The 17,337-nt window shown below is 39.1% G+C and overlaps 1 protein-coding gene and 1 long non-coding RNA gene across 6 annotated transcripts in view; one reads left to right on the plus strand and one right to left on the minus strand.

Moving 5' to 3' along the window:
• The window catches only part of GCC2 (GRIP and coiled-coil domain containing 2), a 62,195-nt gene that overhangs the window by 5,895 nt on the left and 38,963 nt on the right, over nt 1–17,337 (plus strand). For all 5 annotated transcript variants that reach the window (XM_055107481.1, XM_055107479.2, XM_055107478.2 and 2 more), the window contains one exon: nt 17,042–17,146. In XM_055107481.1, coding sequence (XP_054963456.1) covers nt 17,042–17,146 — 105 coding nt within the window. The remainder of the gene's footprint in view (nt 1–17,041; nt 17,147–17,337) is intronic.
• Nucleotides 3,303–17,041, minus strand: LOC134728634 (uncharacterized). The gene is made up of 2 exons (XR_010109243.1): nt 16,432–17,041; nt 3,303–12,798 (listed from the first exon to the last, which is right to left on the minus strand). It is a non-coding gene; the product is annotated as an uncharacterized LOC134728634 (long non-coding RNA).

Raw genomic sequence — 17,337 nt, forward strand, 5'->3', positions numbered from 1 at the left:
AGAACATTTAAATATCTACCTGCTGTTTCCTCCTTATCACTCATCAATGTATTCTCCCACTGTCAAAACTACTCCTAAAGACAAGATTAGAAAATTTCAGCCAGGCTCGGTGGCTCACATCTGTAATCCCAGCACTTTGGGAGGCTGAGGCGGACAGATCACCTGAGGTCAGGAATTGGAGACCAGCCTGGCCAACTTGGTGAAACCCCATCTCTACTCAAAATACAAAAATTAACCAGGCATGGTGGCACGTGCTTATAGCCCAAGCTACTCGGTAGCTGAGGCAGAAGAATCGCTTGAACCGAGGAGGCAGAGGTTGCAGTGAGCTGAGATAGTGCCACTGCACTACAGCCTGAGCAACAGAGTGAGACTCCGTCTCAAGAAAAAAAAAAAATTCTCCAAGTTAGCCAACTTTACCTTTAAGGTTTTTTTTCTTTTCCTTCTTTTTTTTTCCTGATCCATTATATTTATACGTATTCATGGGGTACATGTGAAATTTTGTTAAATGCATAGAATATATAATCATTAAATCAGAGTATTTAGTATCCACACCCAGGTATTTATCATATATATGTGTTGGGTACATTTCAAGTCTTCTGGCTATTTTGAAAAATATTTATCTTTCCCTGTCTTAGATTTTACTTAACATAATGACCTCCAGCTCCATCCATATTCCTGGAAATGGCGTGATCTTATTCTTTTTTATGGGCATATAGTATTCCATTGTGTATATACACCACATTTATCCATTCATCCTTTGATGGGCACTTAAGTTGATTTCATGTATTTGCTATTGTGAGTAGTGCTGCAATAAACACAGGAGTGCATATATCCCTTTGTTATATTGATTTCTTTTCAATGACTACCAATATTGGGGTTTTTGGATTGTATGGTAGCTCTATTTTTAGTTTGAGAAATCCCCTACTGTTTTCTTTTTTTTGAGACGGAGTCTTGCTCTGTCGCCCAGGCTGTAGTGCAGTGGCACGATCTTGGCTCACTGCAAGCTCTGCCTTCCAGGTTCACACCATTCTTCTGCCTCAGCATCCTGAGTAGCTGGGACTACAGGTGCTGGCCACCAAGCCTGGCTAATTTTTTGTATTTTTTAGTAGAGATGGGGTTTCACCATATTAGCCAGGATGGTCTCGATCCCCTGACCACTTTGGGAGCCAGCCTCGGCCTCCCAAAGTGTTGGGATTACAGGCATGAGCCACCGCTCCTGGCCTGAGAAATCCCCAACTGTTTTGTATAGTGACTATACTTACCTACACTTCCACCAACAGTGTAGAAGAGTTCTTTCTCCACATTGTCATCAATATCTGTTACTTTTTTTCTTCTTAATAGCCATTCCTTATTGTGGTTTTGATTTGCATATCCCTGATGATTAGTGATATTGAGTATTTTATCATATACTACTTGGCCATTTCTTTGTCTTTTAAGAAATGTCTATTCATGTCCCTTGCCTGTTTTTTAATGGGGTTATTTTTTAATGTTGTGTTGTTTGAGTTCCTTGTATACTCTGGATATTAGTCCCATATTGGATGAGTAGATTGCAAATATTTTGTCCCATTTAAGAGGTTGTCTTCTTCATGCTGTTGATTGTTTCTTTTGCTATGCAGAAGCTTTTTAGCCTATAATCTCAGCATTAAGGGAAGCCATGGCAGGAGGATCACTTGAGCCGAGCAGTTTGAGACCAGCCTGAGAAACATAGCAAGATCCGTTTCTACAAAAAAATATAAATTAGCCAGACATGGTGGAACATGCCTGTAGTCCCATCTTCTTGGGATGCTGAGATAGGAAGATCACTTGATCCCAGGAGGTTGAGGCTGCTGTGAGCCATAATCACACTTACTGCACTCCAGCCTGGGTGACAGAGGGAGCCCTTACATAAAAAAAAAAAAAAAAAAAAAATTTAAGATGCCTTTCAGTTTAATGTAGTCCTATTTGTCTGTTTTTGTTGCCTGGGCTTTTGAGATCTTGGCCATAAAATCTTTGCCTAGACCAATGTCTTGATGCATTTGCCCTGTGTTTTCTTCTTCTAGTTTTACACTTTTGGGTCTTACATATAAGTCTTTAATCTATTTTTGTTGATATTTGTATCAACTAAATGGTGAGAGATAGGGACTCACTTTCATTCTTCTGCATATAGTTACCTGGATTTCCTGGCACCATTTGTTGAAGAGGGTGTCGTTTGCCCAGTGTGTGTTCTTAATGGCATTGTCGAAGATCGGTTGTCTATAAATATGAGGATTTAATTTTGGGTTCTCTATTTTGTTCCATTGGTCTGTATGCTTGTTTATATACCAATACTTTGTTGCTTTGGTTTCTATAGCCTCGTAATATGTTTTGAAGTCAAGTAGAATGATGCCGCCGCTTTATTTTTTAACTCAGAATTTCTTTAGCTTTTCTGGCTTTTTTTTTTGGTTTCATGAAAACATTAGGATTCTTTTTTCTGTTTCTTTGAAAAATGGTGTTGGTATTTTAATAGGGATTTCATTGAACTGTACATTAGTTTGGATAGTATGATCATTTTAACAATATTCTGTGAGCATGAAATGTCTTCCTGCTTATTTGTGTTCTCTTCAGTTTCTTTCATCTGTGTTTTTGTAGTTTTCATTATAGAGATCTTACACTTCTTTGGCTTTTGTTTGAGCTACTGTAAAAGGTGTTGCCTTCTTGATTTCCTTTTTTAGCTATTTTATTGTTGGTATATAGAAATGCTACTGGTTTTTGTATGTTGAGTTTGTATCCAGCAACCTTACTGAATTTATCAGCTCTAAGAGTTTTTTGATAGTCTTTTGTCATCTGTAGAGAGGGACAGTTTAACTTCCATGTTTCCAGTTTGGATGTCGTTTATTTCTTTCTCTTGCCTAATTGTTCTGGCTAGGACTGTCAGTCCCATGTTGAATAGTAGTGGTGAAAGTAGGCATCTTTGTCTTCAGTTCTTAGAGGAAAGATTTTCAGCTTTTCCCCATTTTTGTGTGATGTTAATGTGAGTTTGTCATATGTGGCCTTTATTATTTTGAGGTATAATCCTTCTGTGCCTAGTTTGCTAAGAGTTTTTATCCTGAAGGGTGTTGAATTTTATGAATTCCTTTTTCTGCGTCTAGTGAGATGACATACGACTTTTGCCCTTTATTCTGTTGATGTGATATGTCACATTGATTTGCATATATTGAACCATCCTTGCATCCCTCGAATAAATTCATTTGATCATGGTGTATTATCTTTTCAATGTGCTGTTAGATTTGGTTTGCTAGTATTTTGCTGAGGATTTTTGCATTGGTGTTCATCAGGGATATTGGTTGTTGCTTTCTTTTTTTTTTTTTTTTTTTTTTTTTTTGCTGTGTCCTTGTCTGGTTTTGGTATCAGGGTAGCACCAGCTTTCTAGAATGAGTTAGGGAAAATTGCCACCTCTTCAGTATTTTGGAGTAGTTTCAGGAGGATTGGTATTAGGTCTTTATACATTTGGTAGAATTCAGTGTGCATCCATCTGGTTCTGGGCTTTTCTTTGTGGGGAGACTTTTTATTACTGATTCGTTCTTGCTACTCATTATTAATTTGTTCAGGTTTTCTATTTTTTCCTGGATTTTTCTTTGATAGGTTGTATGTTTCCAGAAATTTATCCATTTCCTCTAGGTTTTCCAGTTTGTGAGTGCATAGCTGTTCATAATATTCTCTGATGGTCTATTTATTTCTATGAGAACGGTTGTAATGTCTCCTTTTTCATTTCTGATTTTATTTAGGTCTTCTTTTTTGTTGTTGTTAGCCTAACTAGTAGTTTATCAATTTTGTTTATCTTTTTGAAGAACAAGCTTTTCATTTTGTTGATCCTCTGCCTTTTTTAAAAGTCTCTATTTCATTTAGTTCTGCTTTGATCTTTATTAGTCGTTTCCTTCTGCTAATTTTGGGTTTGGCTTGTTCTTTCTGGTTCATTGAGGTAAATCATTAGATTGTTTGAAATCTTTTTACTTTTTGGATGTAGGCGTTTATTGCCATGAACTTACCTATTCATGTCCTGCTTTTGTTGTATCACACAGGTTTTGTGATACAAAAAATCACATAGGTTTTGTGATACAAAAGCACTGCTTTTGTTGTATCACATAGGTTTTGGTATGTTGTAGTTTCCATTTTCATTTGTTCCAAGAAATTTTTTGATTTTCATTTTAATTTCCTTATTGACCCATGGTCATTTGAGACCATGTTACTTAATTTTCATGTATTTCTGTCACTTCCAAAGTTCCCCTTGGTACTGATTTCTAATATTCCATTGTAGTTCGAGAACATACTTGATATGATTTTGATTTTTAAAAATTTGTTGAGAATGATTTTGTGGCCTAACATATGGTCTTTTCTGAAGAATGAATGTTTCATGTGCTGTTGAGAAAAATATGTATTCTGCAGCTGTTGGATAAAATGTTCTATAAACATCTGTTAGGTCCATTTGGTCTAAAGTCCGGTTTAAATGCAATGTTTCTTTGTTAATTTTCTGTCTAGATGATCTGTCTAATGCTGAGAGTGGGGTGAGTTTGCCCAGTACTATTGCACTGGAGTCTCTCTCTCTCTAGATCTAGTAATAACTTGCTTTAGGAATCTGGGTGCTCCAGTGTCAGGTTCATATATGTTTAGAATTGTTACATCTTTTTGCTGGTTTGATTCCTTTGCCATTAGATAATGACCTTCTTTGTCTTTTTTTTTTTTTTTTTTTTTTACTATTTTTGACTTAAAGTCTGTTTTATCTAAGTATAGCTACTCAGGAGCCTGAGGCAGAAGAATCGCTTGAACCCGGAATGCAGAGGTTGTAGTGAGCGGAGATCACGCCGCTGCCAGGCTGGAGTGCAGTGGCGCAATCTCGGCTCACTGCAGTCTCTGCCTCCTGGGTTCAAGTGATCCTGCCTTAGCCTCCCAAGTAGCTAGGATTACAGCTGTCTGCCACCATGCCCAGCTAATTTTTTGTATTTTTGGTAGAGATGGGGTTTCACCATGTTGGCCAGGCTGGTCTTGAGCTCCTGACCTCAGGTGATCCACCCGTCTCAGCTTCCCAAAGTGCTGGGATTACAAGCATGAGCCACCGTGCCTGGCCACTAAATAGATTTTCTAATCCTTTTGTTCTCTCTGCTCATTTGGTTTCTATTTGCATGGAATATCTTTTTCCATGCTTTAACTTTCAGTCTGTATGTCTCTTTACAGGGAAAGTGCATTTTTTGTGGGCAGCACGTAGTCGGATTATGTTTTTTATCCTTTTAGCCAGCCTGTATCTTTTAAGAGGAGAGCTTAACTCCATTGACATGCAGTTATTAATTATATGTGAGCCTTTTTTCTGTCATATTAATGGTTTTCTGGTTGCTTTATATATTCTTTGTTCCTTTCTCTTATTGTTTGTTATACTGGTTTGCTGTCTTTTTATGGTAGTACCATTTGAGTCCTTTCTCTTCCTTATTTGTGTGTTGCTTTACCACTGAGTTTTCTATTTGTGTGTGTTTTTATGATCATAAATATCATCCCTTCACTTTCAGGTTTAGGACTTCTTGAACATTTCTTGTAGGTCTGGTCTAGTGATAATGAATTCCCTCAGCTTTTGCTTGTCTGGAGAAGACTTTATTTCTCCTTCACTTATGAAGGATAATTTTGCCGATTATAGTATCTTTGTGATATGGTTTGGATTTGTGTCCCTGCCCAAATTTCATGTCAAATTGTAATCTTCAGTGTTGGAGGCGAGGCCTAGTGGGAAGTGACTGGATCATGGGGATGAACATGAACTTCCTCCTTGCTTTTCTCATGATAGTGAGTGACTTCTCACGAGATGTGGTTGTTTAAAAGTGTGTAGCATTTTCGCCTTCACTCTCTTCCTCCTGCTCTGACCCTGTAAGATGTGCCTCCTTCCTCTTTGCCTTCTGCCATGATTGTAAGTTTCCTGAGGCCTCCCCAGCCATGCTTCCTATGCAGCTTGAAGAACCATGAGCCAATTTAATCTCTTTTCTTTATAAATTACCCAGGCTCAGATAGTTCTTTACAGCAGTGCAAGATCAGACTAATACACTTTGGCTGGGAGTTTTTCCTTCAGCATTTCGAATATATCATTCTCTTATCTCCAATGAATATATTATTCTCTTTTCTCTTCTCTTTTCTCTGGGTCTGTAAGCTTCCTACTGAGAAACCTGCTGTAAGTCTGATGGGGGTTCCTTTATAGGTGACTAGATGCTTTTCTCTTTGCTGAATTTTTTTTTTCCTCTTTGCTGTTTTTAGAATTCTCTTTGTCTTTGATTTATGGCAGTGGACTATAAATATGCCATGGAGAATACCTTTTTGCATTGTATTTGTTTGGGGATACCTGGGCCTCCTATATCTGGATGTCTACCTCTCTTGCTAGACTTGGTGAGTTTTCATGTATTATTTCACTATTTCACTAAATAGGTTTTCTGGTATTTTTTGGTTTTGTTTTGTTTTCGAGGCATAGTTTCACTCTTGTGGCCCAGGCTGGAGTGCAGTGGCGCAATCTCGGCTCACTGCACCCTCCACCTCCTGGGTTCAAGTGATCCTGCCTCAGCCTCCCAAGTAGCTGGGATTACAGCCATCTGCCACCATGCCCAGCTAATTTTTTGTATTTTTAGTAGAGACGAGGTTTCACCATGTTGGCCAGGCTGGTCTTGAGCTCAGGACCTCAGGTGATCCACCTGCCTCAGCTTCCCAAAGTTCTGGGATTACAAGCATGAGCCACTGTGCCTGGCCACTAAATAGGTTTTCTTTTTTTTTTCTTTTTTTTTTTTTGAGACAGAGTCTTGCTCGTTCGCCCAGGCCGGACTGCAGTGGCCTATCTCGGCTCACTGCAAGCTCCGCCTCCCGGGTTCACACCCTTCTCCTGCCTCAGCCTCCCAAGTAGCTGGGACTACAGGCACCCACCACCGCCCCCAGCTAATTTTTTTTTGTATTTTAGTAGAGACGGGGTTTCACCCTGTTAGCCAGGATGGTCTTGATCTCCTGACCTCGTGATCCGCCCGCCTCGGCCTCCCAAAGTGCTGGGATTACAGGCGTGAGCCACCGCACCCGGCCACTAAATAGGTTTTCTAATCCTTTTGTTCTCTCTTTGCTTTGAGATACCCCAGTAATTCAAATAAATATTTGGAGGCCGGGCGCAGTGGCTCACGCCTGTAATCCCAGCACTTTGGGAGGCCGAGGCGGGCAGATCATGAGGTCAGGAGATCGAGACCACCCCGGCTAACACAGTGAAACCCCGTCTCTACTAAAAAATACAAAAAAATTAGCTGGGTGTGGTGGCAGGCGCCTGTAGTCCCAGCTACTCGGGAGGCTGAGGCAGGAGAATGGCGTGAACCCGGGAGGCAGAGCTTGCAGTGAGCCGAGATCGTGCCACTGCACTTCAGCCTGGGGGGCAGAGTGAGACTCAGTCTCAAAAAAAAAAAAATAAAAATAAATAAATATTTGGTCACTTTATGGAGTTGCATATGTCACAAAGACTTCGCTTCTTTTTTTTTTTTTTTTTTTTTTTTTGAGACAGAGTCTTGCTCTGTCGCCCAGGCTGGAGTGCAATGACGTGATCTCGGCTCACTGCAACCTCTACCTCCTGGGTTCAAGCGATTTTCCTGCCTCAAGCTCGTGAGTAGCTGGGATTACAGATGCCCATCACCACGCCCAGCTAATTTCTGTAATTTAATAGAGACAGGGTTTCACCGTGTTGGCCAGGCTGGTCTTGAACTCATGACCTCAGATGATCCACCTGCCTTGGCCTCCCAAAGTGCTGGGATTACAGGCATGAGCCACTGCATCTGGCCGACTTTGCTCATTTTTAAAAATTCTTTTACCCTTATTTTTTTTTTTGACTATATCAGAAAAAAAAGACCTGTCTTTAAGTTCTGACATTCTTTTGCTTGATCTAGTCCATTGTTGCAGCTTTTGAATGTATTTTGTTTTTTATTCTATGAATTCTTCAGTTCTAGAATTTCTATGTGGTTCTTTTTTTCTGATATCTATTCTCTGGTAAATTTGTCATTCATATCCTGAATTGTTTTTCTGATTTCTTTGTATTGTTTTTTGGAAACTTTTTGTATCTCACTGAGCTCCTTTAGTATCAAAATTTTGAATTCTTTTTCCAGGATCTTATGAATTTCTTTTAGATTGAGATCTGTTGCTAGAGAATTATTGTGTTCCTTTGGAGATGTCATATTTCCATGCTTTTTAATGTTTTCTATGTCCTTTACCTTGATATCTGTGCATCTGGTGTAATAGTCACTTTTTCCAGTTTTTTTAATTTACTTTTGTAGGGAAGAACTTTTTCCTGAAGATGTATCTTTAGTATTGCTTGGGTAGAGCACAGTGGCTTTGATTCTAGGTGGGTGCAATAGCGTAGGATCAGTATGACTTATTTGGCTGTAAACAGCATCAGTGGTGTCTGTGATTTCATCAGTGACTTAGGGTGCAGTTGTTAGTGGAGGCTGTGGTAAAGTTTTGCTGGGGCCTGGAATGCCAAGTATGCCAGTCTTCAGGTCGCAGTGGTGGTAGTTGTGGATTGAGCATGCCTGTCCCTGGGCCCCAGAGTGTGTCTGCTGGCACCAGTGTTAGCAGGCCAATTCTTGAGCCTCCAGGTAGCTTGATCAGGTGCTGGGAATGGCAGCAGTGGGCCAGGCTGTTGGGTGGGTTCTTGAGCCCCTGGGCAGTGGATGTAGCATGGGAAATGGCAACAGCAGTGGTGGGACAACCCTCTGGGTCCTAACTGATCAGCATTGGTTTTGGCAGTGACTGTGATTTGTTGATTGGGCCAGTCTCCATATCCACAGGTGGTGCATGGCAATGAGTGCCAGCTGTGGTGGTAGCAGCAGGTTAAGTGGGCCCTATCTCAGGCCCCAGGTTGAGTGCGCAGGTGCCACTGGTAATGGACTGGGCTGGACAATACCTAGTCCCCTGGACATTGCTCTCAGGTACTGGTAGGGGCTGGAGCCAGGACAGGCTGTGTGCCCTTAGGTTCCTCGGTGGTGCGTAAAGATGCCGGCTGTGGTTTATAAGGGTGGGGTGAGTGTCCCAGGCCACCAGCAGAATGTTCAGGTGGAGACAGCAGCATGTTGTGTCGCTGCTACTGAGGAGAGTGAAGTTGCTTCCCCTGGGAGCAGCCATAGGTAGGCAGCATCACCTGTGCGTCGGCCCACAGCGGTCTTTAGCTACAGCAGCTGCAGGCAGTGGAATTTGTCCTCAGGGTTCATGAGAATGCTCAGCCACCCCTCTGCATGGTTAGAAGGGGCAAGATTGCCACCCGTGCTGCCACCTCAGCCCAGGTTGCCGGGCAAGACATAATCCAGTGGAGTGGAGGCCATGGCACTGTGCTGCCACTTTTCAAAACTCAGGGGCTTGTGGGGACAGCGTGAGCTCTCTGGAGCAATGCCTTCATGCAGCTTTCAGGAAACTCCCTTTGTGAGTCTTGGGACCCACAGGGGTCAAGGGACCCTTCTATGGCTAGGATTGTAGAAGTCTGCAACAGGAATGTGGACAGCTGAGAGTCTCTCACTTAGCCTTTCTGAGCATTGGGGAATTTCTCTCTTCTCCCAGCCAACTGTAGCTGAGCAGGCTGCCTTGCTTCCTTCTCTTTCCTTATGTTTTAGGCCATTTTTGCATTGCTATGAAGAAATACCAGAGGTCTATGGGAAAAATGGAAGGATGGAAGGAAGGAGGGAGGGAGGGAGACGGGAGGGATGGAGACCTGAGACTGGGTAATTAATAAGAAAAGAGTTTTAATTGGTTCATCGTTCTGCAGGCTGTTCAGGAAGCATAGTTTTGACATCTGCTTGACTTCTAGGGAGGCCTCCAGGAGCTTTTATGGCAGAAGGCAAAGGGGAAGCAGGCACGTCACATGGCGAAAGCAGGAGCAAGTGAGAGAGCACTGTGGGAAGAGGTGCCACACACTTTAAACAACCAAATCTTGTGAACTCAGAGTGAGAGCTCACTTTTCACCAAGGGAATGGCCCAAGCCATTCATGAGGAATCCACCCCCATGATCCAAACACCTCCCACCAGACCCCACTGCCAACATTGGGGATTACATTTCAACATGAGATTTGGGTGGGGACAAATTTCCAAACTATATCACCTTAAGGTGTTTTCCGTCACTTCTCTGTTGAATTTGTGTTCTCTCTGGGATGATCTATATGTATGTAATTATCTACTCACTATTTTGGTTCATAGTGGAGGAGGTAAGTAAGAGATGCCTCTAATCAGCCACCTTTTGAAGCCCTCTCCTAACCTTGATCTCAGAGTATTGATTTTTTGAAAACTTTTTATTTCAATAGCTTTTGGGGTACAAGAGGTTTTTTGTTACATGGATGAATTATATAGTGGTGAAGTCTGAGATTTTAGTGCACCCATCACCAGAGTAGTGAACATTATACCTAATGTGTAGTTTTTTATCCCTAGCTCCCCTTCCACCCTCCCTCTTTTGAGTCTCTAACATCCATTATATCACTCTGTATGGCTTTGCATACTCATCGCTTAGCTCCTACTTATAAGTGGGAATATATATGGTTTTTGGTTTTACTTCACTTAGAATAATGGCCTCTAGCTCCATCCAAGTTGCCTAAAAACACATTATTTCATTCCTTTTTATGGCTGAGTAGTATTCTATAAGTCATTTTGGATTGCTGGATTGAATAATAGATCTATGTTTAGCTCTTTAAGGTATCTCCATACTGTTTTCCATAGAAGTTGTACTAATTTGCATTCCCACCAGCGGTGTATAAGTGTTCCCTTTTCCCCACATCCACGCAAACATCTGTTGTTTTTGACTTTTTTTGAAACGTCGTCTCTCTCTGTCGCCCAGGCCGGGGTGCAGTGGCACAATCTCGGCTCACCGCAACCTCTGCTTCCCAGGTTCAAGCTGTTCTCCCTCAGTCTCCTGTGTAGCTGGGATTAAGGTGGTATCTCACTGTGGCTTTAAGTTGCATTTCCCTGATGATTATGATGTTGAGCATTTTTTAATATGTTTGTTGGCCATTTTTATATATCCTTTTCAGAAATGTCTATTCATGTCCTTTGCCCACTTTTTAATGGGATTATTTGGGGTTTTTTATTGCTGATTTGTTGAGTCCTTGTAGATTCTGGATACTAGTCCTTTGTCAGATGCGTAGTTTGCAAATACTTTCTCCCATTGTGTGAGTGGTCTCTACTCTGTTGATTATTTCTTTTGCTGTGCAGAAGCTAATTAAAAAGTTTAGTTTTTATTTCGGTAGCTTTTGGGGTATAAGCAATTAAACCAAAAAGTTTAATTAGGTCCCATTTATTTGTTTTTGTTTTTGTTACATTTGCTTTTGAGGTATTAGTCATGAATTCTTTGCCTAGGCCAGGTTATTGATTTAATATTAAAACATGTTATCCTGACCACTCAAGTCTGAGAAGGTAACAATTTAAGAAAATTATTTTGGGAGTGATGTTAACAGGTGTTCATCCCTTACTCAACTGCTACAAGTAAGTTCTCTATTTTAGAAGACTCATATAGCAATATAATAATATGTTCTCTACATTTCTGGAAAACTGAAAAGGCTTTCTTGCTAAGTTATATCACTTTTTTGGGAAAGTACACTGGAAAAACCTATAGCTTTTAATAGAAACTTTTATGTTCTTTATATAACGTGTTAAAATGTATGTCCTTACGAGTTTAAATTATGACTAAAACTTCTGGTAGACATCTTCTAGTGCATTAAAATACAATCTTAGTTTCATTGCAAACCTCACACGTTTGACTTTTAAAGAAGGACTAAGGAACCATATTTCTCATGTCAAAATTTGAGGTGCACAGTATTACAGTTAATATTTATGCTGCTTCTAAATGCAAGAAGCATGAAAAGATTTCATGTTAAGATACTTGAATTTCTAGTCCATATCACTGTTAATAATTTCTCTTTTAAGCTGAAATCAAATTTGTATTTCCTAAGAAATTCTGTCCATTCTGTGCTTCTCGTTTTTAAGGTTTTTTTTTTTAATAGTTGTTTGCATTTAGCCTGTATATATAGATCTCCTAAAATTAATTTATTTAGACTTCCGATACTTACCAATCAGAAGTTTATATTGCAATACTTATATATAATGTGAAAAAACTAATTTTAAAATTCAGGTTGTTTTAACCAAAGTCATATGCACATAATTTTTTATACTAAATTCTAAATAACTTATAATACCCAATAACTTCTGAAAATTATCTCTGTATTTCTAAATAATACACCTATACTGCTGTTACTTGATTTATCAGTTCTAAAACTTCCTGTTACAACAGATGAAAATCTAGCTGTCTTTCACCACCCCTTCTACTTTCCAAATGATCAAACAGATTAAATAATCTTTGTTTTATCTTTATTCCTGGTACCTGGCTTCTGTCTTCCTGTACTTGTGGGCAGGCTTTTTGTGATGATCCTATGAACCTCTACACTGCTTACTTCTATTGGCCCCCTGTTCTTTGCTAGGTCACATGTCATTCACTCTCTGGGTTGACCGTCTCATTTTGGTAGAGCACATTCTTCTGTAACTTCCTAAGAATAAATACATGTAGGTAAATTTTTGTATTGTCTTGTATTTAAATATTCCTTTATTCTACTCTCATGTTTGAATGATAGCTGTAACTTGATATAGAACTCTGAATTTTTCTACATCTGTTTTGGTTTTGTTTTCTTAAATAATAAAGTTTTAAAATTAGTATTATTTCATCTAAGAAGTTTAGACATAGCAGTTCTCAGGCTGGTGCAGTCTTCCAGTGATGTCATCAGGACCCAGACACTCTTCATCCCTGTGCTCCTGCATCCTCATCCTGTTGATCTGAAAAATCAGGGGTTTTAGGTTTTAGCTTTTATACTGTCTGTAGAAAAGGCAGGCAAGAAAGAATGTGTTGATTATGGAAGTTGAAGGAGACAGTCTATAGAGTATGCCACAAAACTTTCTAGAATGCTCATCTAGATTTATATTTGCAATAGAGTTTTTCCTTTTTCTCAGTAGAGTTTTTCCTTTTGTCTAAGAAAAAATGTCATTCACTTTTAATTTTTCCATCATTGTATTAAAATTTCTATTTGATGTTAAATATTTCGTTTCAAAGAGCTCATTCTTGATATATGAATATTCTTTTTTCATCTTATTTAAAGATTCAACAAGTTCTATAATCTTTCTGAGCCAATAAATTTATGCTGTCTTGGACTTTACTTCTGCCTCCTTTGCATTGTCTCCATTTCCTTCCAATTTAATTATTTGTGATATAATCATATGTGAACCCCCCCAAAAGCTAGGATCTTTAAAATAATAGGACATCTTACGGTGTAATCCTCACCCCCTTGCTACTCCACCCCCCCAGTTTCCCACACCCCAGGAAACCATAATCCTAAGTCCCATGTTCATCATTCCTTTTCCTTTTATAAAGTTTTATTGCATTTATAAGTATCATTTTATAATTTTTTTCATTTTAGTTTTTAACTTCACTAAAAGGGTATCATGTTGTTTGTAATGTATTAGGACTTTTTGCACTTAATATTTTTCTAAAGCTCATCTGTATCATTGCATGCCACCATGCTGCTATAGAGTATGACACTGTATTACAATAACAGTTCACTCATGAACTAGACTGTTAATAGAATAGTTTATGAATGACAAGGAGGAAAACTAGGTTCCCTCAATAAAAATCTCAGGGAGACAATTTTCACTCAGTCTTGGGTAGCACTTTGTAATAACTAGAGCATATAAATCTGCTGCATACTGCCCAGAATACAGTCACCTCTGATCATGAGATTCAAACAGAGGCTGGTTCAGCATGAACTAGACTGCTAATGGATGTTGGGGTTGTGCCAAGATTTATGCGCTGTACGTCTCCTTTATAAATGTGCAAAGGATTCTTAATAAGTAAACGGGTGGAATCTTTGCATCAAAAGTTACATGAAGGTTCAACCTCAGGAGATAGTGCCAAACCACTATTAAGTATTTGAAATAACTTCTGCCAGCAATATACAAGGAATGCTATGGAACCATATCCTCTCCAGCACTAGGTATTGTCATACATTTTTATTTTTGCCAATCAAATAGGTGTGAAATGATAGATCATGTGGTCTGGATTGAGAGTATTCTTTTTGTCTATAACATCCATTTTCTTCTTTTTTTTTTTTTTTTAAGATGAAGTCTTGCTCTGTCGCCAGCCTGGAGTGCAGTGGCATGATCTCAGCTCACTGCAACCTCTGCCTTCCAGGTTCAAGCGATTCCTCTGTCCCAGCCTCCCAAATAGCTGGGATTACAGGCACATGCCACCACGCCCAGCTAATTTTTTGTATTTTAATAGAGACAGGATTTCACCATGTTGGCCAACACAGTCTTGATCTCCTGACCTCGTGACCCGCCCACCTCAGCCTCCCAAAGTGCTGGGATTACAGGCATCAGCCACCACACCCGGCCAACATCCATTTTCTTAATGGGCCAGTGGGTTTCTTATTGGTTTGTAGAATTTTTTAAAATACATATTTGTTGTTATTTTTGTTGTTTGTGTAGTAAATATCTTCTCCCAGCTTATGGTTTCTTTTTTATTTATTTATTTATTTTTTGAGACAGAGTCTCACTCTGTCACCCAGGCTGGAGTGCAATGGGGCAATCCTGGCTTATTGCAAGCTCCATCTCCCGGGTTCACGCCATTCTTCTGCCTCAGCCTCCCGAGTAGCTGGGAGTACAGGCGCCCACCACCACACCCGACTAATTTTTTGTATTTTTAGTAGAGATGGGGTTTCACTATGTTAGCCAGGATGGTCTCAATCTCCTGACCTCATGATCCGCCCGCCTCAACCTCCCAAAATGCTGGGATTACAGACATGAGCTACCTGCACCCGGCCAGCTTATGGTTTCTTGAGTTTAAAGCTGTGTTTTTGACATTTAAATCTTAATCCATCTGGAGTTTATTTGTTTATAATATGGTATGAAGTCTTTTTTAATATCAATTAACTTTTTCAACCTTAATTATTGAATAGTCTTTCTCCATTAATCTAATATTATGGTTAAAAATATGTTTGCGTTTGTCTGAACTTGTTTTCTATTCCATTGGTTGTCTGTGCCTTTGCCGATACTATATTGTCTTTATTATTTTTCTATAGCCTTATAGTAAATCATGATATCTAGGAGAGTAAGTCCTCTCTTTGTTCTCTTCAAAAGTATCCTGGCTATTCTTGGTTTTTTACTTTCCCATATACGTTTAGAATTTTGTCATATTCCATGAAAAACTTCATTGCGATTAATTGGAATTGCGTGGAATCTGTAGTTATAATTTCCCCTGTGGAACGCCTTCACACATCTTTTGGTAAAGTTTTTCCTAGACTCTTGATATTCTTTGATACCATTGTAAATGCTGTCTTCTTTGTAATTATATTTTCTAAATATTTGCTACTAGTATCCAAAAATGGAACTGACTTTGTATATTAATCCTATATCTACTTTGTGAAACTCTGTTGTTTCTAATTACCTATGGATTCTTCTAGATTTTTTATATAAACAGTCATACCATCTGAAAAACCATTTCTTTTTTAATCTTTATGCCTCATGTCTTTTTTTTTTATTTATTTTTGAGACACAGCCTCGCCTGTTACCTAGGCTCAAACATGATCCTCCCACTTGCATCTCCCAAAGTGTTGGGATTGCAGGCATGAGCCACCACTCCTGGCCACCTCCTGTCTTTTTAAAGCTTTATTTTACAGGCTAGGGTATTTAATACAATGTTAATTAGCAATAGTGATAGTGTACTAATGTTTTATTTAGGATTTTTGCATTTAGATTTGTCATAAAATGGGTCTTTGATTTTTCCTTTCTGTAAGTACTTGGATATTGGTTTAAAGTTATGCTGATTTTATAGAATAACTTGGGGATTATTCTTGCTTTTTATTTTGTCTGAACGAGTTTGTATGAAATTGGGATGATCTGTCCCTTGAAAATTTGATAGAACTCACCTTAAAAACCATCTATTCCTCCTGTTTTCTTTGGTGGACAATTTTTAACTATTTGATTTTTAAATATAGTATTATGCTTCTTAAATTTTTTGTGAGTCAGTAAAGCTTTATTTTTAAAGGAATTGTTATCCATTTCCATTGAGTTTTCATTATTATTGACAAATAGTTATTCATAATAATTTTCTTTTTCTTTTTTTTTTTGACACATAGTCTTGCTCTGTCACCCAGGCTGGAGTACAGTGGAGTGATCTTGGCTCGCTGCAACCCCCACCTCCTGGGTTCAAGCAATTCTCCTGCCTTAGCCTCCAGGGTAGCTGGGACTACAGGCACCCACCACCACACCCAGCTAATTTTCTTTGTATTTTTTAGTAGAGACAGAGTTTCACCATGTTGCCCAGGCTGGTCTTGAACTCCTGACCTCAAGTGATCTGCCCACCTCTGCCTCCCAAAGTGCTAGGATTACAGGCGTGAGCCACCATCCCCGACTTACGTAGATGTGCTTCCTTTTACACTGTATTATTTTTTGGAACTTCTGTCTTTTGATCAGTTTTACTAAAAGGTGTCTATTTTGATAGCTGTGTTAAAAGAGCTGACTCTTGGCTTATTGATTTTTTTTCCCATCTCATTAATTTCCTCTTTAATTTCTGCAGAGAATAACCTGTCTCTGAGGGAGGAAGGACATAGATATTTCTTGCTTACTCTCTGACTGGTCCCTATTCAGATTGTTGACCAATCACCAATTTTTGAGCCCCACACATGACACCTCCCTCCACAATATCTGTTGCCTCCAATTCTGAGTATTTCAGTTCTGCAGAATATTTGCCAGGTTCTCATGTGTTTCCTTGTGCAGGTCCTTAGGTTATAGCTTTCTTCCTGCTTCTAATTCAGTTCATCCTCCTCCGTAATTCAGTTTTCCAAAGATGTGTTGAAATTTCTCTTATCCTTATATCTTTTCTCCTTTTCTCTTTGCTCAATGTGTTCTACCTTTTAAAATCTCTTATTCTCACTTCAGTGTGTTTTGAAAAGGTCAGGAGATAATTACGCATGTGGTCAATCCACCATTTTTTAACCCCAGGCAAATAAATCTTGTTCTAAAACAGGCATTAACTGAACGTCTGGATGCTCTTCTTCTGGAAAAAGCAGAAACTGAGCAACGGTGTCTTTCTCTGAAAAAGGAAAATATAAAAATGAAGCAAGAGGTTGAGGTAAGTCAATATTTTAGTGTTCTTTTCTTTTTTATTAACATATAGTGTAGTCATTAATTTTAGAGGTAAGACTTTAAAAAGCATCTAATCTGATTAATATTTTATAATATAAACAAAGAAACCGAGATTGAGATTTTAAAGGAAAAATAACTGAATCACCTAACTATACAGCAACAGAGGTGACATTTACT

This window comes from Pan paniscus, chromosome 12, assembly GCF_029289425.2.
Source record: "Pan paniscus chromosome 12, NHGRI_mPanPan1-v2.0_pri, whole genome shotgun sequence".
Lineage (NCBI taxonomy): Eukaryota > Metazoa > Chordata > Mammalia > Primates > Hominidae > Pan > Pan paniscus.